The sequence below is a fragment of the Chiloscyllium plagiosum genome, unplaced genomic scaffold (genome assembly GCF_037043375.1).
Source record: "Chiloscyllium plagiosum isolate Xiang-an unplaced genomic scaffold, Cpla_swu_hap1 HiC_scaffold_19, whole genome shotgun sequence".
NCBI classification, from domain to species: domain Eukaryota; kingdom Metazoa; phylum Chordata; class Chondrichthyes; order Orectolobiformes; family Hemiscylliidae; genus Chiloscyllium; species Chiloscyllium plagiosum.
The window spans coordinates 30295465-30312522 of record NW_028270157.1 but is presented as its reverse complement, the minus strand read 5'-3'; the positions used below and the strand labels follow the sequence as shown (position 1 = coordinate 30312522).

At 39.4% G+C, this 17058-nt stretch overlaps 1 protein-coding gene across 1 annotated transcript; it reads right to left on the bottom strand.

Annotated features, from left to right (window-relative positions):
* Positions 1-239: 239 nt before the first annotated feature.
* On the bottom strand, positions 240-15569 carry slc35e3 (solute carrier family 35 member E3). The gene is made up of 5 exons (XM_087997178.1): positions 14955-15569; positions 10195-10305; positions 8142-8300; positions 6594-6676; positions 240-5259 (listed from the first exon to the last, which is right to left on the bottom strand). Exons 1-5 carry the CDS (start codon positions 15351-15353, stop codon positions 5073-5075), a joined length of 939 nt encoding a protein of 312 aa, XP_087853304.1. The 5' UTR covers positions 15354-15569; the 3' UTR covers positions 240-5072.
* Between the last annotated feature and the right edge of the window lie 1489 nt (positions 15570-17058).

Here is a 17058-nt window from a genome sequence, read left to right as displayed (position 1 = left end):
TTTTGGACAAGTTGGAATCTCCAATATTATGAATCTATTGGAGAAGGCAGTCAAAGTACTTTCAAGCCCTTTTTTAAAAGAACTTGTGACACTGATGATCTCAGTTCTGTATCTAAATTAGGATTCTGATTCAATGTACTATCTTAAATATTCTCAATAATCTTTTCTTAAGCAAATGTCTGGATTAAATATAGCAATCCACATGCAAAGTTAGAAAAAAAACCAAGGAAACATGGAAGTCAATTCATACAAATATACTATTTTGTAGACATAGATGCAAACTTACATTTTCATTCAGGTGTACCATGGTAAAATTATGCAGCACCATGTGAACAGTCAAGTTTTCATACAATATCTTTTCTACTGTAAACAAAATGCAGTTTGTCCCCTTGGTTTTATATAATTAGCAAAATATAGCACTTAACCATAATGACCATTTGAAAAAGCAAGGGCATTAATGAAAAAAATTCAAAAATGTTATCTTAATGAAGTTTGGTCAAATGAAAATTAACTTATTCATTACAGAACTATTGATATATAGATATGATTGATTAGTACCAGTGCACAAATCAGATTATCAAATCTGAAATGTTAAAAAAAAATTCATTGCCCAGGGATTTATTGTGTATGCAGAGATCAAAGCACCAACAGAAATGTTTAATCAATTTTGAAGACCTGATTTGTTCATACAGTGAAAATCAAATAGGATGATGACTGGAATTCTTGACAAAAACTGAAATTTATAAAATGATTCATCTAACCAAAATGTATTCAAGAACAATGAAACTAAATACATGGATGATAACTTAAATCTTAGGATTTTAACTGTAATAAGCGAGGCTTTAAAAAAAACTTTCAAAACATTCTGCTGCTGATTTGTAATGGTACAGGAAACAATGACACAAGATCCAAACTTAACAATACTAAATAATCAATCTTGTATCAACAGTTCAATAATGGTTAAACTTGAGATTTTCTCAATAGTGACAGCTACTCTTTTCTACAGAACTGAAACAATGAATTGAATTTGTCTACAGGTTTCCCAACATCCCAACCAACGCATTTCTAAGTCTGGAGGTACCATTAGCAAGATATTCCTGGGGGCAACCTCCACACTTGCTGTTGTGTGAATGATAGTGGGCCAACTCCCAGCGGAACAACTGTGGTGTCTTTCCCACAAGTCTGGAAAATTCTGTCCAATTTCTTCTGTTTTTTCTTTCTATAGACAGAAGTATTTCCATCTTTTTTTGGTTCTATGACAGGGTCTCTTTTCTCTTTTGAAAGGGCAAAAAAGTACTTGAAATTCTATTTTATTCCTCAAGAAAACTATTTGTAAGCAATCTTATTTATCTGAGATTATATTGGGCAGGACAAAAATATTCTGTAGATGTTAATTATAAAGAATATTGTTATACATTCATTTCAACAGGCTCTAAACATTTAGTTGTCTCTGCCCAGAGTTACTGACAATGTCAGCATTGAAAATATGAGAGTACTAGGTCCTTAAACTGCTGCAGACCATGTGACACTCATACAATGCTGCTTGGGAGACTATCAACATCTTCATCTGGCAACAATAAAGGAACAGGGGTACAACATCAAGTCAGGATAGTGCACACCTTGCAGGTGGTTGTTTTGATAATTTGGTCCTTCAGACAGTGTAAGTCAACTAGGTTTGGCAACTCGGTGTGGACTTGTTGGGCCGAATTGCAGCCAAGGAATCCTTGGAAAGTTGTTGCAGTGCACCTTTGTATACAACACATTTCAGTCAGGAGGTACAGCTGATGGAGGGAGTGCACACTCAAAATGGTGGATGAGGTGGTAAGTAGTGGTATGCTTTGCCCTGAATAATATTAAGGCTCTTAAGTATTGCTGAAACTGCAGTCATTTAGGGAACAGTAATTTGCCAAGCCACTAAGTGCCTTGTAATTAATATAAAGGTTCCTTGGAGTCAGGAAGCAAATCACTTAACTCAGAATATTTTTTAATTAGATTAGATTACCTACAGTGTGGAAACAGGCCCTTCAGCCCAACAAGTCCACACCGACCCGCCGAAGCGAAACCCACCCATACCCCTACACTTACCCCTTCACCTAACACTACGGGCAATTTAGCATGGCCAATTCACCTGACCTGCACATCTTTGTGACTGTGGGAGGAAACCGGAGCACCCGGAGGAAACCCACGCAGACACGGGGAGAATGTGCAAACTCTACACAATCAGTCGCCAGGCGGGAATTGAACCCGGGTCTCTGGTGCTGTGAGGCAGCAGTGCTAACCACTGTGCCACCGTGCCGCCCACCCTGATCTGTTCTTGTAGCCACAGAACTTCAGCTAGTTGGTCCAGTTAGTTTCTGATCAATGGTAAATTGCAGGATGATACAAGACATGAAATATTGAAAGACAGATGGATGTAAGTGTTCCATACCACTTTTCAATCTAAGCAAGAATCTTGTCCATGTCCTTCGCAATATTGTAAATGGGCGATTTCATTATCTGAGGAATATTTAACAGAACTAAACATGGTTCAGTGAACATCTCCACATACAACTTTCCAACAAGATGGCTAGACATAAGATACTATCCTGAGGAACTCCTGCAGCTATTTCCTGGGGCTGAGGTAGTTTAACTGGGTCTGAAAGCAGCTATTCTTATTCCCAATTCCTTTTAACTGCAGTTTTACAAAGGTCTTCAACTGCATTATTATCACTGAATTTCCCACTATCGATATCTTAGGGGTTACCATTGAAGAGAAACTGAACTGGACTAGCCACATAAATATAGTATTTACAAAAGCAGGTCAGCGGCTAGGATTATTGCAATGAATAATCTCCCAAAGCCTCTACAAGGCACAGGTCAGGAACGTGATAGAATACTTTCCACTTCCTTCGATGGATGCAGCTCCAAAAACAGTTAAGAAGCTCAAGACCATCCAGAACAAAGCAGCCCACAAACAACCAATCCCTCCATTACCGATGTCTGGTGGCAGTAATGTGTACCATCCACAAAATGAACTGCAGAAATTCACCAAAGCAACATAGACAGCATCTTCCAAGCTCATGACCACATCCATCTCGACAGACAGGCCAACAGATACATGAGACTACACAATTTCTAAAATTCCCTCCAAGCTGCTCATCATGCTGACCTGAAATACATCACTATTACTTCACTGTCACTATGTCAGAATCTTGGAATTTCCTCCTTAACGGCACTGTGGGTCTACATCCAGCCTGTGCTATAGCAGTTCAAGAAGGCAACTTACCACCAGCTTATCAAGGTAACCAGGGATGGGCAATAAATGGCCCAACGACATCCACATCCCAAGATTGAATAATAAAAAAGCCACATTCTGTCAGATGTAGCCATGACAGGTGATGCCATTTTTAAATCTCAACCCTGAAAATTAGTATTTTTATCCAAGTTTCGACCAAGGCTATATTGAGATCAGAGTGTTGAGCAGTCCTGATGGTACCCAAGTCAAGTATGTTACTGGGAACCAACTTCGATAGCACACAGCAATGGTGTCTTCCATAACATTAATGACACTGAGTGTAAACTGATGAGGCTGTCATTGATCAGATGGATCTGTCCTGCTTTTTGTGGACACAGCATACTTGGTCAAGTTTTTCAATTTGTCATATAAATGTCAATATTGCAACTAGAGGTGTGGTTAGTTCTGGAGCATAAATCTTGAGCACTGCAATCAGGATTTTAACGTGGCTCATGAACTTCGCCATTTCCTCCATGGTTCACTATTACTTTTTATTACAGTGAGAAAATGAAATTGGCCGATAACTGGTTCCTGTATTGGTGGAATGTGAATTGGTGGCAGAGATGGATCATCCATTTGGTATTTTTGGATGAATGTAGTTGCACATGTTTCAGCCTTGTGTTTGGCATTCATGCTGTGCTCCACCTTTTATTGAGTTTGGAGCTGTTCATGCAGCCTTCTGTTTTCCCCTCAACATCTTTGCTTCACGTTGTCTGCCACCATTCACAAATGGATATGCTAATTTAGAACACTGCACATAGATATTAGTTACACAAAGCCACGTGTATTCTGAACCATGCTTTCTACAACAATTATTTGCATTTATTATTTGGATTCCGGTTTCAAGATAGACAAAAAAAAATTCTACTTTGCGAGAAACATTTTAAGGCTCTGTTTTACACATGTAACTTGCAAAAAACTATCACCATCACCGATAGTGATCCACTGAAAATAATCCAATTTTCCCATGGAAATTGCCAATATGTTACAGCAGAAAAGAGAACTTCGTCATTTTTGTATTCCTTTTCCTATCAACGTGTTCTAAACATGTAATAAAAGCAATGAAAAATAATTTTATTCCTTCCTCCCACCACCACAATAATTTGCCCAGTATATTACAGAATGTGCAAAACACATGTAAATTACAAATGTCCACTTTCAGAAAATACATGATTAAACCAATTTTCACATTATCTGTACATTTGATTTTGTTTCCAAGATTCAGAGAACTTATCAGCAATTTTATGCATGTTGGACAATTCTATAGACATGAATAATCAGTTTGACATGCTTTCAGATTTAAAGCTGAATGAACTTTACATGACATACTAATTGCAAGGAACGTCCTTAAAAGCAATTACAAAAATGACCAGGATAAGGTGGTGCCAGCGTTGGACTGGGGAGGACAAAGTCAAAAAAAAAATCACACACACTAGGTTATAGTCCAACAGGTTTATTTGGAAGTAAATTTGCAAATAAACCTGTTGGACTATAACCTGGTGCTATGTGAAAAATAATTAGAACACAGCACTTGAAAATTGGTCAAATACATAAATTTCTATGAATGAGCAGCAACCATCTTCTGCAATAAAGTGAAATACTCAATTGCATTTCATTCAATTTTAGAGATGCTATACTTATCAAGTACCTTGGAATTGGTGCTCACTAGCAACACTTTGGGAAAAGGAAACACAGAGGAACCTCGATTATCCGAAGGACATGGGCGGGGAGTATTTCGATCGGTTAATCGAATGCTGGATAATCGAGGTTCCTCTGTATAGGGAACTCAGAAGCATTACTAAGGCCTTTGAGCCAATTTATTTTTTCCTTCTTCTTGTTCACAGAGTTTAAAATGTGTGTAAAACAAAATACCACATAATGTACACAAAATCCCCAGACCTTGATTAAGTGAAAGAGGATCTTTAAACAAAATATAGCCTCCCAGTAGCGTAATGCAGAACTTGAAATGTCCAAACATGTTGTATCTGAATGTTAACGTGTCAAGGAACAAGTCTCTGGAAAAGACTGCATTTCTTCCTGCTTGGTTAAAGCACATGAAGTCAAGAGTCATTTCAGAAATCACATATAAAGGAACATTGGATACTTTGGAAATACTGCAGACAATATTATAGCCCCATTATTCAAAGCACAATTTAAAATCTCACTCTACTTGCAAATCTGTACTTCTTCAATGACCAGCTAGGTTTTACTTTCGGATTTTATTTGTGTACAAGGGACAAAGTGAGAGAACTTCCACAAATTCACATCTTGCTCAAGGAAAACTGTAACCATAAAATCTCATCTGCTCCCAGCCATAGCAACTTATTCACATGCATATTATCATGTTTCCCCTTTATTGTAAATGCTGGAATCATGCTCCCTTCAAATTTTATTTTCTTAAAATTTGGAAAATGTTCACTTACGCCAGCAATTCTTTTTAATGAAGATCTAATGTCTTAGAATCAGGCACCTATTCTTCAGTGCTCCCTCTGTAACATTGTTTCAAAATTGTACATTAACCTTCAAACGTAGCTTCAAAGATAGTTTAACTTAAAACTTTGTCAACTTAACCTTTGAAATGTAACCTAATACTTGACAAACCATCAAATTAACATCCATCAGACAGTTCAGTGAATGGTGAATAATCATATTCAAACCATTTTTAAGCCTTTAGCAATAGACAGCTTTTAATCAAATACATTTCTTTGCACCTTTTCCAAAACGAACTGTTTTTTTGTATTTATTCACATGAATCATTTTCCAATTCCTCAAAAGATATCTGCTCAACTGTATGCTGTAGTTCACACTTGTTTGGTATCAGTCTCCTTAACAAGAAAATAGATAAGGAGGCTTCTGCATATCTGAATCATTCTCTGGCATACATTTACAAGACAGCATAATTGTGAACTCATTTATAAACACAGTGTAATGTTCTGGAACATACTAACTTGTTTAATTATAAAATACAGATCTCTGAATAATTCCTTATGCAGTGAACATATCTCAACCATATCAAATTAGGGAATTGCCAAGTGAAAGCTGGATAATTTCTGCTGGGAGGAAAATTCCAATTTAAATATCAAACATCATTGGCAAAGGGCAGATCACCTAATTGTTCCAAGTGCTAGTTAACTTGTTTTACGGAGATGCTTGACAGAAAGAAAAATGTGTGCATATATTAAGTATAGACACTCAAAGCAACCCAAGTTTTAACAAAATTGGGTTACATCATATGTGGAAAAGAAACATCTGCATTTATGCAATTGTAACAATATTAAATGGTCACGACTTGAAAGCAATACAAAATGCAGAAGGATACGTGACAGGTGAGGTATTTCCAATAATCCAGTAAATTGACAAATTCACCAGAAAGGCAATAATTCCAGAAAGCAACACCATCATCTATAAAAGATAAGTCTTACATTGTGTTCATTGCTTTTAAGTTATAAAACAGAAAATAAAATGTTACATGTTTATTATTACCCATTCTCACTATTTCTCAAATATACTTTATTTATTTCGACATATTCTGTCAATAAAGCATACTTGGATTTAAAGTTTAAAATTACAAAACTGACAATAAAAGGCAAATGATTCCTAGTTGGAGGGAGCTAGCTACATCTGCAATTTAAAAAACTATTTCCTCTGGATGGTGTAGCACTTTGGCATGAAGGCTGGAACTAAGAATTGAATATATGAATTCTATACACAATTAGCATTCTGCAGTGTTACAAGCCTCACATTACTTTTAATTTTATTTTAAAAATGACACTGGAGTGATGAGCAAATTGCCAGAACTTATTCAGTAGCTTCAAAGATTAAAAATGCAAAAGCAGCCTGTATTTAGTCTGTGGTGACTAACTCACCTACTGACTTCCCAAAGCCTTGCTGCCATCTATGTATTTCCCTTTATTGTAAAGGCTGGAATCATGCTCCCCTCAAATTTTGTACTTTTTTTAAATAAGGAAAAAGTTCAGTTCTGCAAGCAATCATTTTTAAATGAGAATCTAATGTCTCAGGTTCTTATCCTTTTGCTCCCTGTACTCAAATCAGAAGTTGTTGGACTTATTTGACCTGTCTGGATGAGTTCAGCTCCAGTAACGCTCAAGAAGCTCAACACTATCCAGGACCTGCTTGTTTGGCATCAGGTCTGCACTGTGTATTATCTACACAATGCACTGCAATAAGTAGTCAAGGCTTCATTGACTGCACGTTCCCATTCCATGACTGCTACTGTCATGAAGGACAAGTAAAGCAGGCACACAGCAAAACCATCTTCCCAAAGTTCAACACTATCCTGACATGGAACTGTATCACATTTCTTCGTGTTCACAGGGTAAAGATCCCATACTGCCTCCCTAACAACACTGTGGAGTACCTATAGCACGTGGAAAACAATGGTATAAGGTTGTAGCTCACTATCATCTTCCTAAGAGTAATTAGATGCTACCTTTGTCAGAGACACCCAAATCCAAAGAATGAATTAAAAAATAGTTTTACCTCAAGCCAAAATTGATCTTACACATTCATTTAGCTGTCTCACTATCTGTTAACAAATAATTTATTATCCAGACACTTGCAGAACAGAACTTGGAAAAAGTCACCAATGACACAAAACTCTTACCAAAATAGCTATTTCATTCAGCGTTAACAAGAAAGACTGATGGGAGAAGTTAGAAATTTCACCTTGGTACAAAAAAATGGAAATCAAGATGAAGGTACAGTGTTAGACAAAGAACACAGAACTTTATTACTCAGTGATTGTGTGGACAGATTGAAAGGGATGACAATGAGAAGTTTGGAATACAACCTACAGTCCCAAATTGTAAAAACTACAAGAGTAATGCAAACATTCCAGAAATCTTACCAATGCAGTACTAGACCAGTTTCCAAAGATGCTTCCCTCTCCAGTCACTGGCTCAAAAAAAGGAACAGTGAACATCAGAATGATAGATGACATTGGGGCCTGGTAGTATAAGAGTTGCATAGAATTCACCTGCAATTCATGTTGTTTAGCTCCTACCCACTGTAAAATGAAACCAATAAGAAAAACATATTACACAGATGGTTAAGTATTAATTTAATAGCTTGTAATGAAATTATGATTCTTATTTACTATTAGGTCAGAAGTGCTCAACAGAGTGCAGAGAAAGGAAAACATAGACAGGGCTGTCATAAGTTGCACTGTAGATAAGACCGATGTCATGTAAGATTGGGGTTCTTTAAAAGGGAAGGATCAATAAACAGAATTGAAGCAAAACATCAGGCAAACAGAAATCACTAATTCTGTGTACTTCAAGCCATTGATAACCCTCCAGAGAGGAATCATAATACATACTAGAATGGCAACTGAATGATTAATTTAGTGATCATAGAAGAATTTATTCAATTTTACTGGCTCTGTTGAGATATTTTTTAAAATGTATATTCATGTGATTTTTATCACAACAACTCAAAAATAATTTCAACAATGAGTGTTTGAATTTATAGCCTTCAACATAATTGCTTTTTGTGAAACCTTTTCATTTATGTTTCAGTAAAACACCATAGCCAAGTTGCTGATCCAAGACTTTTTAAAAAATAAATCACAACACTCAGCTATTCCATGAATGCAGCATTCTATGTCAGGAGACTATATCATAAGCATGTTCTGGGTGGGAATTTGTTAACTCACGTATGATGATTTTTCATCTTTTTAAGTTAACATGGAAAAAACAGAATCTGCCTTTTTTTGCAGAAAGCATTCAACAAAGGGAGCCAGCCCTCACGTCAGAAAAGCTTAACTTGGCATTCTACATATTCAACACCTGATGTGTTACATGGAACTTTAATTATATGGGCAGATTCAGTACTAAACAGATCCGCACCCATGTGGATGAATAAATAAGAATGATCTAAAAAGGACCTAACAGTCATTCTAAAACAAAGCCAGAAACAAATGATTTATTTTCAAAGTAGCAACCAGATGATAAATAGTTTACAATCCTACTTTCAACATATTTCAGAAAGTTGAAACAGGCTTTCAGGATGGACAGCAATCAGTAGTAGGAATCATGCCATAGCTTACGTCAGCTAACATAACAGCAGTCAGACTAAACTGAAAATATTCCTGTTATATCTGGCATGTTAAATAGTGCATTCAAGTCGGAGAAATTAATACCCTTGTGCAAGATAGGAAATTTTCCGCAATTTAGTTCCCAAGTTCAGGAAGGTCTAAGATTTTCTTTGTTTCTGTGAGCAACACAAGTATGTACCACAGAGGCTTAAGGACAACATAGGCAACTTAACTGCACGTAATATTAATTTGCAGATAATGGACATTATTGATACTAACAGTACTTGGTTGGCTGACCTACATTTTCTCCATTACTCAGCTACGAGCCCTTTCTAAACCTCTACTCCATGACACTACAGGACTAACCTACAAAAAAAAATTTGGGGCCCTTTTGGGCTAAGTTATCAGGTCCCATGGAGCCAAATTTAACAGTCATATTAAAATGTAGCAACACTTACAATATTGAAAAGGTCATTTGTTGCCATTTTAGTCAAAGCCAATTGGCAAAGTAAAAGGTAAGAAAACGTATGAAAAAAAAGCATAACAAGCACTTAGAAAACTACAATGAGAATGCATTATAAGAATAAAAACAAATAATCCAGGGAAAAATACCAATTTTAAAAAATGAACCACTTCCTCAAAATACTGCAAAGTAGATTTCAAATTGGAAACTAAAATTTTTTTAACAAGTATTCAGCAAAACACTTGGAATAATAATGATTTTGAATGTAGTTGTTTAATGCAAGTACTTCTGATGATCCTTTTTGTGAGCTCCACATATCAGGAAGTTTAGGTTGTGATCAAAACAAAGTATTTTAGTATTTATTACTTATAAAAGTATACAAGAAAAATCAAACGTACTAACCACTTGATATATTGAGGTAACCAAAACACCAAGTGTTGCAAAAAGTATTCCTAGAAAATTAAACTTCACATCAAAGTAAGAATTCAGAAATACTCCCAAAGTAATAGGGATCTGTAAGAAATAATGGGAGATGGTTATATTCAGTCTAACATTCCTAGCCACACAGATTAGTACATTTTCCTCAAGAGAATAACTAAATACACTGAACATCTAAAGCTGAAATTTCTGTTTGGAGGAAAAATAGGGCTCTAGATGTTTAAAAAGTGAAACTTGATATTTTAAAAAAATGAATATTTACCAATACATTATTAAGAAACAAATGCAAAATACAGATTTCAAAGATTCCCGCAATAACAATTGCACGGTTGTAAGATACATAGAATACTTGCAATATCTAATAATAAAACAGTAGGCTATGTGAAAATGTTGATTCAAACAGTAGCCTTAAAAAAAACCTGTGAAACAGGCATTCATTCATTGCACTTGACCTGCATGCCATAAAAAAATCAACTTCGAACATATCTTATTCCATAAATACATATTAGAAAAGGCAGGGACTGTGCAGAACAGTTGGCTTATTCATGGTTTTAGGGGTTTGGTTGCCTGACTATTTTACTTCGACTAGAGATAACAATGATTCATCATACCTTGACTTATTTCAGTAGTGACTCTTAAAATATTTGACAAATCATTAAGGTAAATATATATATTTACCTTAAAGTAACTTGCTTATAAAATTTGATTGCATTTAAGTTAGAAAAAGATTCTAGGCAAAAGTACTCCAGTCATTACATTCAATGATGACCCATTCCTACGTAACAGTGATACGTTATGATAAGATTTGCTACTGCCAATGGTGTGATACTTACAGAGCTAACTATTGTATGTAGAACCTAGACATTATTGGCTGATTTTATCGGTTCACATTTACTGTAACTAATATTTGCTTTTCTCTTTGATATCGGTACGTAAAGGTTATAAATAATTTACTGATATGACTGCACTATGTGTAGCTTTTTAAAAATTTGTTCATGGGACGTGGATGTTGCAGGCTGGGCCAGTATTAATTGCACATCCCTAATTGCCATGCAGAAGGTAGTGGTGAACTGCTGCAGGCCTTGGAACACCCACAATGCTATTAGGAAAGGAGTTCCAGAATTTTAACCCAACAACACTAAAGAAATTGCAACATAATTCCAAGTCAGGATGGTGTGTGGTTTGGAGGAAAACTTGCAGGTGTTGATACTTGCATCCGTTTTCTTTCTCCGAGACGGTAGTGGCCACTGGTTTGGAAGGGGTTGTCAGAGAAGCCTTGGTGAAATGTTCCAGTGCATCTTGTACATGGTATATTGGTGTTGAAGGGAATGAATGTGTAATGTGGTGGATAGGATGCCAATCAAAATGGACAACTTTGAGGATGCTCTGTTCTGGATAAGGTCAAGTTTCTTCTATCTTGTTGGAGCTGCACTCATCCAGGTAAGTGGAAAGTACTCCAGACTTGTGCCTTGTAGATGGTATTGAGGAGACAGGCAAGTATATTTATAGAATTTCCTGCATTTGATCTGCAGTTGCAGCACAATATTTCTATGGCCAGGGATAAAGAGCTTATGCTTGAAATGTCAGCTCTCCTGCTCCTCGGATGCTGCCTGACCGGCTGTGCTGTACCAGCACCACACTTTTTGACTCATTTCTATGGCCAGTCCAGTTCAGTTTCTGGTCAATAGTAACCCCAGGATGTTGACGGGGGAATGTAGCCTTAATGGGGTCAGTGAACATCAAGAGGTTCATAATTAGGTTCCTTCGTGCTGGCCTGGTACTTGTGGTGGAGGTGTTGCTTGCCATGTAATAGACCAAACCAGAATATTGCCTGTCTAGCTGCATATGGACACTGCTTCAATATCTGAGATGTTATGTTTGGTGCTGAACATTGCACAATCACCAGTCAACATTCCTATTTCTAATCTTAAGATGGTCATTAATTAAGCACCTGAAGATGTTTAAGCCCTAGGGTTGGGATTATTGTTCCTTTGGTTTTATTTCAGTAAAACCAATGGAGGATTTAAGATTTAGGAGTTCTATAAAAATATGTAAAGCGAAGTTGCATATTGAGTTTAATTTTGTAAACATTAAAGCTACTCCACCACCACTGACAATAGAGTGACAGACAAATACTTAAAACAGATTTCTACAAAGGTGCAGAAAAATGGATTATCGGTAGTCAATTTAGTACCATGCAACCAGCTATGAGACATTTACTTTCTCTAACCTGTTTTGTTCGGTGAGATCAGAGCTGATTTGCAACCTAACTCCATACACCTTGCCATTGACAGCAAAAAGCAACTGATCTGAAGAATATTTCAAACTTCTATTATGTTGAAATATTCCTTAATTTCATTTCTGGCATGTCTGAGTCTATTTTTTAAGCTATGTATCCCACACCACACCTAGCCTTGGACTCCTCAGCTTGTGTAAATAGCTACTAATAATCTATCTACCTTTACCAACTGTTTCCTTAATAACTTAAAAATAGAACATTTGAAATCCAAATGTCATTCTGATAAATCAGTGCTACATTCTCTCTAAAGTAAATCTTTATCAGATGGGCCAATGGGCTGAGGAGTGGCAGATGGAGTTTAATTTAGAAAACTGTGAGGTGCTGCATTTTGGAAAGGCAAATCAGGGCAGGACTTATACACTTAATGCCCTGGGGAGTGTTGCTGAACAAAGAGATCTTGGAGTGCAGGTTCATAGTTCCTTGAAAATGGAGCTGCAGGTAGATAGAATAGTGAAGGAGGCATTTAGTATGATTTCCTTTATTGGTCAAAGCATTGAGTATAGGAATATTTAGGTCATGTTGCAGCTGTACAGGACATTAGTTAGGCCACTTTTGGAATAATGTGTGCAACTCTGGTTTCCCTCCTATAGGAAGAATGTAGTGAAACTTGAAAGGGTTCAGAAAAGATTTACAAAGATATTGCCAGGGTTGGAGAGCTTGAGCTATAGGGAGCAGCTGTATAGACTGGGGCTTTTTCACCCATGGAGTGTCAGAGGCTGAGGGGTGACCTTATTGAGATTTACAAAGTCATGAGGGGCATGGACAGGGTAAATAGCCAAGGCCTGGGTTTGGGGAGTCCAGAACTAGAGGGCATAGGTTGAGAGTGAGAGGGGAATGATTGAAAAGGGACCCAAGGGGCAATTATTTCATGCAAAGGGTGGTGGGTGTACGGAATGAACTGCCAGAGGAAGTGGTGGAGACTGGTACAATTACAACATTTAAAAGGCATCTCTCCCCGCCACGCTTTCTCCCCGTAACACTCTGTCCCTGCCACACTCTCTCCCAAGTGGTGGCAAATGGGACTAGATTAATTTAGGATATCTGGTCGACATGGAAGAGTTGAACCGAAGGGTTTGTTTCCAAGCTGTACATCTCTATGACCCTGCATGCCTCAACATATTTTTTTAATTGCATGGGTTTCAACTTTAAAGAACAGTCTCCTTCTGAGGTATTTTATAAAATCCCTCTAGGGATATTCACATAAATAATATTCATCAACATTCCATTATGTAACCAAAATTCTGGATAAAATTTTAATTTCATTAGGCATTATATACCCTAAAAAACTGGCTCTCTCCAATCAACTGAAAATGTTCAAGTTTGTAATTTAATGGTAAACATACTGCTATGATTGAGTAGCTGTGGTGAGCAGGTTTCCACTTCAGATGCATTTAATTCACATTCTGCTCAATACAGAATGGCACTGCATAATGAAACTTCAAAGTGTTTTGGAAACAATAACTTTTAATGTTCAACTGCTGACAACATTAGCAATACTGTAGATGCAGCTAATGGCATAGGGATGCTACTCAGTCTTTTAGTTAAAGACAAAGTGACATCAATGCTGAAAATGACTGAATCAGAAGCATGCTCACACATAAGTGAATTGTAAACACAACAATACTGACAGAGGGCATGGACATATTCCCCACCAATTCATCCATACACCATACTAAGTGTTGGAAAACAACTTGCTAGATTGAAGTTCAAATACTATTGATTTCACCAATGTTTAGATTAGATGAGTTAGTGTGGAAACAGGCCCTTCGGCCCAACAAGTCCACACCGAAGCGCAACCCACCCAGACCCATTCTTCTACATTTACCCCTTCACCTAACACTATGTGCAATTTGGCCAGGCCAATTCACCTAACCTGCACATTTTTGGACTGTGGGAGGTAACAGGAGAACCCGGAGGAAACCCATGCAGACACGGGGAGAATGTGCAAACTCCACACAGACAATTACCCGAGGCAGGAATTGAACTCGGATCTCTGGCGCTGTGAGGCAGCAGTGCTAACCACTGTTCCGCCCTTGTTATTTTGAATCAACAAATTATTGTAGAAAAACAAAGTTTTGCAGTTGCTGGGAACCAGAAATTAAAAATAACAGAAAATGTTGGAGATACAATGAATTTGTTGAAGGAAACTTTTTCATGGATGCATCCAGAGGTGCTGAGTATTTGCAGCATTTTCTGTTTTTATTTAAGTAGAAAGCTTGTGTACATATTTATAAAAGTAGGTTAACCTGAATAACATAATGATTTATGTTTGTCAACTGTCTTGACATTTCTGATTCAAATTTGGTGAAAGTTAAGAGTAGCAACGTGTTTTTAAGATAAAAGATGCGAAACTTAACGCAAACATTTCACTCCCCTCCCCAGTCCAAAATGTTTAGTGCTTATTATTAGACTTGATGATTCTTACCAATGTCAGTTTTATCCTGGTAGAGAACGTTTTCTTGTAGTAGACAGTCTGTATGACTATAATGACTGGGGTGGTCATGGCTTTAGCCAGCTGATAGGTGCCAATGGTGTTATTCTGGAGGGACAGGTTTGTGAAAACAACAAAACCGCAGAAACTGACAGCCAGCAGCAGGATCTTGGTGGGTTTGAGAGTTTTGGGGGAGAAAATGTTGAGCCTCTGGCAAACATAGAGCCCCAGGGCGGTCATGACAAAGTGCAGCAACGTTAGGGTCATATTGGGAAAGCCATACTGCACATAAATCCATTTGTTAACGAAGACGATGCAGATGGAAGCGGACAGGTTTACCAGGAGCCCGAGTAACAGCCGCCCGTTCAGGCTCACAGCCTCCGAGAGCCCCATGGTGCACGGCCCCGACCTCGATCCTCCTGCTGCTGGGGGAGGAGTTCCGAGCCCCAACTCCCTGTGCTCCCCACACTGGGTCCGGCTGAGGATGCCCTAAACGAGGCTGCTTTATGTAAACTGCTCCGCTACCTCCCCTCCATTTTGAGCGAATATGAACAGCTGAACGACTGGCGTTACGCACAGGCCCCGCCGGATCGTCACCGTAACTACCACCTCCCCCGCCGATCGTGGCGGAATCCACTGCTTTCCTTCTGCACGCCAGGCCAACCCATTAATGGCAGAGTCCGCAGCACCCACCCCCCACAAACGTCATAAAGACTCCCTCATTTTCGTCACAGTCCGTCCCTATACGTCACAGAGCTCCTCATCTCCCTCACACCCTCCACACACCAGAGAGCTCCTCATCACCCTCCACACACCAGAGAGCTCCTCATCACCCTCACACACTTCCCTCCCCCCCACACCACAGAGAGGTCCTCATCTCCCTCACACTCCTCCACCCTCCTCACCACAGAACGCATCTCCCTCACACACACTTCTCCCCCCTCCTCACCACAGAACTCATCTCCCTCACACACACTTCTCCCCCCTCCTCACCACAGAACTCATCTCCCTCACACACACTTCTCCCCCCTCCTCACCACAGAACTCATCTCCCTCACACACACTTCTCCCCCCTCCTCACCACAGAACTCATCTCCCTCACACACACTTCTCCCCCCTCCTCACCACAGAACTCATCTCCCTCACACACACTTCTCCCCCCTCCTCACCACAGAACTCATCTCCCTCACACACACGTCTCCCCCCTCCTCACCACAGAACTCATCTCCCTCACACACTTCTCCCCCCACACCACAGAACTCATCTCCCTCACACATTTCTCCCCCCACACCACAGAACTCATCTCCCTCACACACATTCCCCCCCACAGAGAGCTCATCTCCCTCACGCACACTTCTCCCCCCCCCCCAACACCACAGAGAGCTCCTAATCTCCCTCACACACACTTCTCCCCCCCACACCACAGAGAGCTCCTAATCTCCCTCACACACATACCCCCACACCACAGAAAGCTCATCTCCCTCACACACATACCCCCACACCACAGAGAGCTCATCGCCCTCACACACACTTCTCCCCCCCCCCCCCCCCCCCCACACCACAGAGCGCTCATCTCCCTCACACACACTTCTCCCCCCCACACCACAGAGGGCTCACCTCCCTCACACACACTTCTCCCCCACCACAGAGAGCTCACCTCCCTCACACACTTCCCCCCCCCCACCACAGAACCCATCTCCCTCACACACTTCTCCCCCCACACACCACAGAACTCATCTCCCTCACACAATTCCCCCCCCCCCCCACACCACAGAACTCATCTCCCTCACACAATTCCCCCCCCCCACACCACAGAACTCATCTCCCTCACACAATTCCCCCCCCCCACACCACAGAACTCATCTCCCTCACACACTTCTCCCCCCACACACCACAGAACTCATCTCCCTCACACAATTCCCCCCCCCCCCACACCACAGAACTCATCTCCCTCACACAATTCCCCCCCCCCACACCACAGAACTCATCTCCCTCACACAATTCCCCCCCCCCACACCACAGAACTCATCTCCCTCACACACTTTCCCCCCACCACAGAACTCATCTCCCTCACACACTTCTCCCCCCACCAGAACTC

Excerpts from the sequence above, each read along its gene's own strand:
- slc35e3 (XM_087997178.1), bottom strand. The coding sequence starts at position 15,353 with ATGGGGCTCTCGGAGGCTGTGAGCCTGAACGGGCGGCTGTTACTCGGG. Across the intron at positions 8,301-10,194 it reads TTACCTCAATATATCAAGTG|TGGGTAGGAGCTAAACAACA; the intron begins GTTAGTACGTTT and ends TTCATTTTACAG. Across the intron at positions 6,677-8,141 it reads ACTGGTCTAGTACTGCATTG|ATGATGGTGTTGCTTTCTGG; the intron begins GTAAGATTTCTG and ends TATCTTTTATAG.